Here is a 7,808-nt window from a genome sequence, read left to right as displayed (position 1 = left end):
TATACAGATCCACAACCCATGGCATTATATATAGAAATGTTTTCCAAAAACCATTACCAACTTACTTGGAATTAGTGCTACTGGTCTTACTTTAAGGGAAGACCCAATAACAATCAGGAGATCAGCTTCATCTTTGTCATACTTCATGGCTCTATGAAACTGTTCTGGTAAATTTTCACCAAAAAACACAATCTCTGGTTTCATGATAGCAAGTGGTTCATCAGCTGGGCACCTAGGACATCGAGGAACTACCTACATATGTTCAGATTTTGGTTGAGGTAGAGAAGCGAAGAGTAAGCCCAAGTTAGAAAGAGACAACATTTCCATACTTGTAAGAAAACATTTCAGATTTATTTAAAAAAAAAAAAAAAAAAAAAAGCTATGGATAAACAGCAACTGGATTACAATCTAAAAACGTCAACTGTCAATAATGGAAAGTTTATTAATATACTATGAAACAATTAAATATTATGATATAATATCTATGTAGAAAAAACACTGACATTCAAGAATCCATCATATATTAAGAGGAAAAACACAGTGTGTGTACATACACAAAATGGGAATTGATCCTTCTAAAAAAAAATACATGCCAGGCGCAGTGGCTCATGCCTGTAATCCTAGCACTTTGGGAGGCCAAGGAGGGCAGATCATGAGGTCAGCAGATAGAGACCAGCCTGGACAACATGGTAAAACCCTGTCTCTAAAAATAAATAAATAAATAAATAAAATACAAATTTGTAAAATAAAATGGTTTCATTTTATTTTTTGAGATGGAGTCTTGTTCTGTTGCCCAGGCTGGAGTGCAGTGGCATGAACTCTTGGCTCACTGGAACTTCCACCTCTCGGGTTCAAGTGATTCTCCTGCCTCAGCCTCCCAATAGCTGGTATTAAAGGTGTACGCCACCATGCCAGGCTAATTTTTGTATTTTTAGGAGAGACAGTGTTTTGCCATGTTGGCCAGGCTGACCTCAAATGATCCACCCACCTTAGCCTCCCAAAGTGCTGGGATTAAGCATGAGCCACTGCGCCCAACCAATGATTCCATTTTACTATACTGTTCTTACTCTTTTTTTTTTGAGACGGAGTTTCACTCTTGTTACCCAGGCTGGAGTGCAATGGCGCGATCTCGGCTCACCGCAACCTCTGCCTCCTGGGTTCAGGCAATTCTCCTGCCTCAACCTCCTCAGTAGCTGGGATTACAGGCACGTGCCACCATGCCCAGCTAATTTTTTGTATTTTTAGTAGAGATGGGGTTTCACTATGTTGACCAGGGTGGTCTCGATCTCTTGACCTCGTGATCCACCCGCCTCGGCCTCCCAAAGTGCTGGGATTACAGGCTTGAGCCACCGCGCCCGGCCCTGTTCTTACTCTTTCCTAATGACATGATTAACTCTACATATTGCTAAACACATAGGATATATTTCTGGGTAATTTTTATTTTCTGCTACATTTTCCTATATTTTTTGGCAATGAATATGTATGAAATACTTTAAAAAGATTACCACAACAAATATAAGGTCCAAACTTGACAGGCACAAAAAGGGAAGAGGATCAGAAAAACTACCATAACACCACTTGCTTATGATCTGATATTTTATGTTTGGCTTAGACACTAAGAAGACAATTTCATAATTTTAAGAGACTTTATAGACCTGTTTTTTTACTTAAGGTACTGAAAGTTTCTTGTGTATTTCACCAAAATTCCCAGTGCTAACTATTTTCTTCCTGGATCAGGAAAAAAAAAAAAGGATTTTGAGGCAAAAGAAGAAATACATCAGAGACATGCACAATTCCTAAAATATGGGAAACAAATTACCTGATTAAAAATATCTCCTCGAACAGCTTCACAGTCAACTTTGTATTTACAAATCAGGCAAGATGCTGCTGCAAAGGAACCTAAAAATAACCAACATAGACATGCTTTATTAGAAGTTATTTGTCTCCTGAACACACCACAAATGTTATAAAGTTTGACAATTTAAGAAAGTTGACACACCACAAAGGTTATAAAGTCTGCAAAGTTAAGAGAGTTCAAAGATTTTTAACTTTTATTTTAAAACTCAGGCTGGGCGTGGTGGCTCACGCCTGTAATCCCAGCACTTTGGGAGGCCGAGGCAGGTGGATCACGAGGTCAAGAGATCGAGACCATCCTGATCAACATGGTGAAACCCCGTCTCTACTAAAAATACAAAAAATCAGCTGGGCATCGTGGCGCATGCCTGTAATCCCAGCTACTCAGGAGGCTGAGGCAGGAGAATTGCCTGAACCCAGGAGGCGGAGGTTGCGGTGAGCTGAGATCGCGCCATTGCACTCCAGCCTGGGCAACGAGAGCGAAACTCCGTCTCAAAAAAACAAACAAAAAAAAAAACAAAAAAACAAAACTCAGAACACACTGCAGATTTTGTGATACACTACAGGAGAATCTAGGGGATAAAGAATTTACATATATACTTATTTATTTATACATAGAATAAATACAATTCTCAATCGCTGAGACACTGATATAACGATGCCTTCTAAAGCTACTCTTTTCAACTCATAAAAAAAAAAAAAGAAAATAAATAAAGCTACTCTTTTCAACAAAACTATAACAACTCACTCCTCCAGGGCTAAAATCCTGCAAAGTTGGATAGTTCCAATTCTACCACCTCAGCTTAGCAGTTCTTAGAAACAGTTCAGATACATAAGAAAATGACCTGTTCATGTTTTACATTAAACATTTCTAAATCTCTGAATCCTGTACATCTCAACTATCCAGTTCTCTTATAGTTTCATAAACTAAATATGTCGTATTTCTTCATTAGTAGCTAATATTATTCTTATAAAAAAATTTTTAAGAGTCTTACTCTGTCACCCAGGCTGGAGTGCAATGGCACCATCTCAGCTCATTGCAAACTCCAACTCCTGGGTTAAAGTGATTCTCGTGCCTCAATCTCTTGAGTATGCTCAGCTCATATTTGTATAATTAGTGGAAACAGGGTTTCACCACATTGGCCATTCTCAAACTCCTGGTCTCATGTGGTCTGCCTGCCTTGGCCTCCCAAAGTGCTAGGACTACAGGCAGCCACGGCATCAGGCCAGAAGAGACTGCAAGCAGCTGCAACATCTTTGAAATCCAAAACCACACTATTATATGAGGTTTCATACAAAGGCCAATACTTCTGTTATTATTTTCACTTTCCACTTTTCTGAGGTTATTCTACATTAATGAGATAACATGATTAAATAATGCTTAATCTCCACTTGTAGATGGCAGTCTGCTTTCTAATCCTGATTTTTCCTATATAACTAAAATAAACTATAGAAAAACATTCTGAAGTTTACTAACCATGACACTGAATTATCCTTTGGATTCCTGCAACCTGTTCCAGCGTGTCTATGTTCTGGGTATAGTTGCGAAGTAGTTTTCCTTCCTTATCTGACAAGGCTATGAATTTGTGACATAGAGATGGCTGGAATTGCCCAGGATATATTTCCTATATCAAGCAAAAGGTAGAAAAAATTTACATTAGTGAAATAAACAACAGATGTAATACGTTTAACAAAAAACTACCGATTATAATACCCCACATATAATTTTAAAAATGAAACAGATGAGCATTTTAAAGTATCTAGATGGATGCAACACACACCTACAAAAGGACTGTTGTTATCATTTGTATAAAACTCAGCAATTAGTGAACTTGGCCCCTTGAAGAAAAGGACAAAGTCGACCGGTAAACATTTCTAATAAATGTTGATATTTTAATAAAAGTCAGAAGTAATACAACCTTAGGATATCTAATTTTTTTGGCTGCAAATTCAGATTTTTTTCTTTAAAGAAAAAAGGGAAAAGTTTAAAACTAAAATTACAAATAACAAAGATAGGGTGATTTTTTAAAAAAGCACTGTCAATACAAGAATATTTAAATTGTTATTTGATTTATCATTCATTAGAATATCAACCTGTTGGAATTTTAAAGCTAAAGTTTCAATCCTTACCAAAATTGTTTTCCTTCCACTGCACAGGCACATACTGGTATAGTATAGAGTTGCTCATGAATGCTGAGTTGCTGGATTTTGTGTGTGTGTTTTTCCCCCCAAATAATGCTTCAATGCTGTTTCTTCTTTAAAAACAAAGAATTCAGATATACACATGGCAAAAAGATCAGAGAAAAAGTATCAATTTTGGTCCTCCCAACTTTTGACAGTGTTTTTATTAAATTTCATTTAGTAAGTGCTATGGCAAAGGAAGTTTCTTCTCTACTTTTTCCTTTAAAGTAGTAGTGCTATCATCTACTTACTTCCTTACCATTCATTACAGGCTCTAACCTATCATAATGCCAGCAAAAAACTAGATACAACCGTATGTCCATCAGTAGGGAACCGGTTGCATAAATATGGTACATCCATAATAGCGGAGTATGTCACTATTAAAAAAGAATGAGGGAGATCTAGATGAACTGACCTGGAAAATGACTCATGACATACGTGAAAAAAGCAATAGTCACCAGTATGTATAGCATGTTTTGTTTTTGTTACTAAGCAAAAATTGGAATTATATGCACATGTATATAGATATGTCCATTTAATCAATCAAGTCAGGAAGGATACAAACAGGCTATAAGCAGATATGGGGGAACTTTCACTTCTGACGTTATACAAAAAAAGTTTAATAGAAATTCAAGATGACTTTTTACCTATTTAATCTTTCAAATAAAAAAAAATTCCCACTGAAACTTCTAGGTTCTACTTCCTAGGCTCCTAAGTAAAACGCAAGTGAATTCTGTAACAGCTATCACATACATGCTGCTAAAAACCTTACATTCCAGTATTTACCACAAATTGTGTCAGTAACTGCAATTTAAGAAACGGACAGTGCAAATAGTAGCAAGGGAAAAGCCTAATGAAGTCAATGTTTACAGAAAACCAAAAGGTAGCTTGTTTTGGGAAAGTAAGTTGTGTTAAATCAACCAATGTTTTCTTCCCCACAATGCTTTGTTCTAGAATATTTACATTTGGGAGATTAAACATTTTAATGTCTTATTAAAGCTCCTTCTGGAAATAGCTTTTAGAGTATTTTAAGCACTCTGAGAATATGCTAGGCAACAGATAAAATAGGATTCATAGCAGTAAGGAAGTGATAACAGCATGCCAAAGGCAGAATTTTAAAAAAATAAATAAAATAAAATAACTCTAGTCAGGCGTGGTGGCTCACACTTGTAATCCCAGCACTCTGGGAGGCCGAGGCAGATGATTACGAGGTCAGGAGTTCAAGACCAGCCTGACCAATATGGTGAAACTCCATCTCTACTAAAAATATAAAAAATTAGCCAGGTGTAGTGGCATGCGCCTGTAATCCCGGCTCCTTAGGAGACTGAGGCAGGAGAATAGCTTGACCCAAGGAGGTGGAGGATGCAGTCAGCCAAGATTGCGCCACTGCACTCCAGCCTAGGCAACAGAGCAAGACTCCGTCAAAAAATAAAAATAAAAAACCACCAAACAACTCCAGGGCATGATCAGGGAACAAAAGTACCAAGACTCCACCCCCCCCACCTCCGCCAAATTAACTGTGTGTCTTATCCATGCCCACCCCCACCCTTTCTAAAGGGTAGGGTAAGAAACACAAAGATCTACAGGACACTAGATTTAGCTCTTATACTGGCTTCCCTCCTGTCCTACTTATAACAGTTCAAGGTTAGCCCTTAAAATTAATTTAACTACCTTTAAGACAAATTATAAAGGACATTTTTGTTTTATTTTATAAGCTACATTTTACATCTGAGAATGTGAATGATTTGAGTCTTTGACTCATGCTTTCTGTCAAGTATGAAATGGACCATGTCTGAATTTTTAGATTTAAATATAGTGTTCAGACAAAGAGAAACAGTCCAGGTGTGGTAGCTCACACCTCTAATTCTAGCACTTTCGAAGGCCAAGGCAGGCAGATCATCTGAGATCAGGAGTTCAAGATCAGCCTGGGCAACATTGCGAAACCCTGACTCTACAAAAATCACAAAAATTAGCCAGCCTCATGGTTCATGCCTGTAGTCCCAGACACTTGGGAGGCTGAGGTGGGAGAATCACCTGGGCCCAGGGAGGTGGAGGTTCCAGTGAGCTATGACCGTGTCACTGCTCTCCGGCCTGGGTGACAGAGTGAGAGCCTTTTAAAAAAAAACCTAAATCTGAAATAATGGAAAAAATTACTCTGGAAGGACTGTTCTGTTCTAATATAAACCACTCCTCCTAACACAGGACCACTTGCTGAAAACCAAATTACTGGAGATACAACTCACAGATAGAATATGGATTAACTCTTCCGCGGTCAAAGTATGACATGCTGAGCCCTGTTCCAAGCAAGACCACCCAGATCTGAATATCCTAAGGCCTTTTTAAGGAACCAATCATAAGAGCTAGGCCATTCTGTTGCTGCCACATGGATCCTTACAGACTAAGAATGGAAGAACTTGAACCAAAGGCTCAAAACACTATAAAAGCAAACCCTGCTTTCACATAGCTATGTCTGGAAACGTGTAAATAATCCAGGAATTGGCCATAGGCAACCAACATGGGCAAAACTAAAGCTGAGAATGATCTGTAGAAAAAATGGCTTTTCTCTAGAGATTATGCCTTTCTTTCTTCTCCAGATTTCTAGCAATATGAATAAAAGACCCCAGAATAAAAGGCAAAGGTGCCAATACGGTGGCTCACACCTATAATCTCAGCACTTTGGGAGGCGCAGGCAGGTGGGATCAGGAGGTCAAGAGATCAAGACCATCCTGGCCAACTTAGTAAAACCCCATCTCTACTAAAAATACAAAAATTAGCTGGGTGTGGTGGCGTGTGCCTATAGTCCCAACTACTTGGGAGGCTGAAGCAGAAGAATCACTTGAACCTAGAAGGTAGAGGTTACAGTGAGCTGAGATCATGCCACTGCACTCCAACCTGGCAACAGAACGAGGCTCTGGCTCAAAACAAAACAAAAAAGGCAGCTGGGCATGATGACACAGGCCTGTTGTTCCAGCTACTGGGGAGACAGAGGAGGGAGAATCACTCCAGTCCAGGAGTATGGGAGCTGTAGTATTCTATGATGGTGCCTATAAGGGTGCCACACTCCAGCTCACACAACCTAATGAAATTCACCCCTACCCCCACCCCTTTTTTTTTCCCCCCCTGAGATGGAGGCTCACTCTGTCACCCAGGCTGGAGTGCAGTGGCGCAATCTCAGCTAAGTGAAACCTCCACCTCCTGGGTTCAATCAATTCTCCCACCTCCCAAGTAGCTGGGACTACAGGAATACACCACCACCTCCAGCTGATTTTGTTTTTTAGTAGAGACAAGGTTTCACCTGGCCAAGACAGGCCGGGATAGTCTCGATCTCTTGACCAGGCTGGTCTCAAATTCCTGACCTCAGGTGCCACCCACCTTGGCCTCCCAAAGTGCTGGAATTACAAGTGTGAATCACTGTGCCCGGCCAAAATTCCCTCTTTAAAAAATAAAAAGTGTTAAAAGAATTAATCAAAATGTACAGATGCTATTCTCTGCTGATATCTACCTCCTCCTATATATAGATCAGATGGAGGCAGTAAGTAGAGTTGCTAAGAAAATAGAACCTAAACTTTCCTTCCTGTCAAAAAAAAAGTGAAATACATCAATCCTGGCAAGGAGAGTCCTCATAATCCCTCCTGTCTCTTTCATTCCACAAAACCACACTAGAATAAGCCACTCAACATCTTAATCGATACTAATAAATTGGTCACCTGACAAACTGAACTGTATTTCAACATATAAATAAGCATGGCTATGTTCTTTTTTTTTTTTTTTTT

At 39.0% G+C, this 7,808-nt stretch overlaps 1 protein-coding gene across 1 annotated transcript in view; it reads right to left on the bottom strand.

Moving 5' to 3' along the window:
* The window catches only part of SIRT1 (sirtuin 1), a 43,757-nt gene that overhangs the window by 16,209 nt on the left and 19,740 nt on the right, over positions 1–7,808 (bottom strand). The window contains exons 4-6 of the mRNA XM_017502075.2: positions 3,332–3,479; positions 1,820–1,899; positions 66–252 (exon numbers count right to left, since the gene is read on the bottom strand). Coding sequence (XP_017357564.1) covers positions 66–252; positions 1,820–1,899; positions 3,332–3,479 — 415 coding nt within the window. The remainder of the gene's footprint in view (positions 1–65; positions 253–1,819; positions 1,900–3,331; positions 3,480–7,808) is intronic.

This window comes from Cebus imitator, unplaced genomic scaffold (genome assembly GCF_001604975.1).
Source record: "Cebus imitator isolate Cc_AM_T3 unplaced genomic scaffold, Cebus_imitator-1.0 Scaffold290, whole genome shotgun sequence".
NCBI classification, from domain to species: Eukaryota; Metazoa; Chordata; class Mammalia; order Primates; family Cebidae; genus Cebus; species Cebus imitator.
Note: the sequence above shows the minus strand (reverse complement) of the source record. Positions and strands in the feature narration are given on the sequence as shown.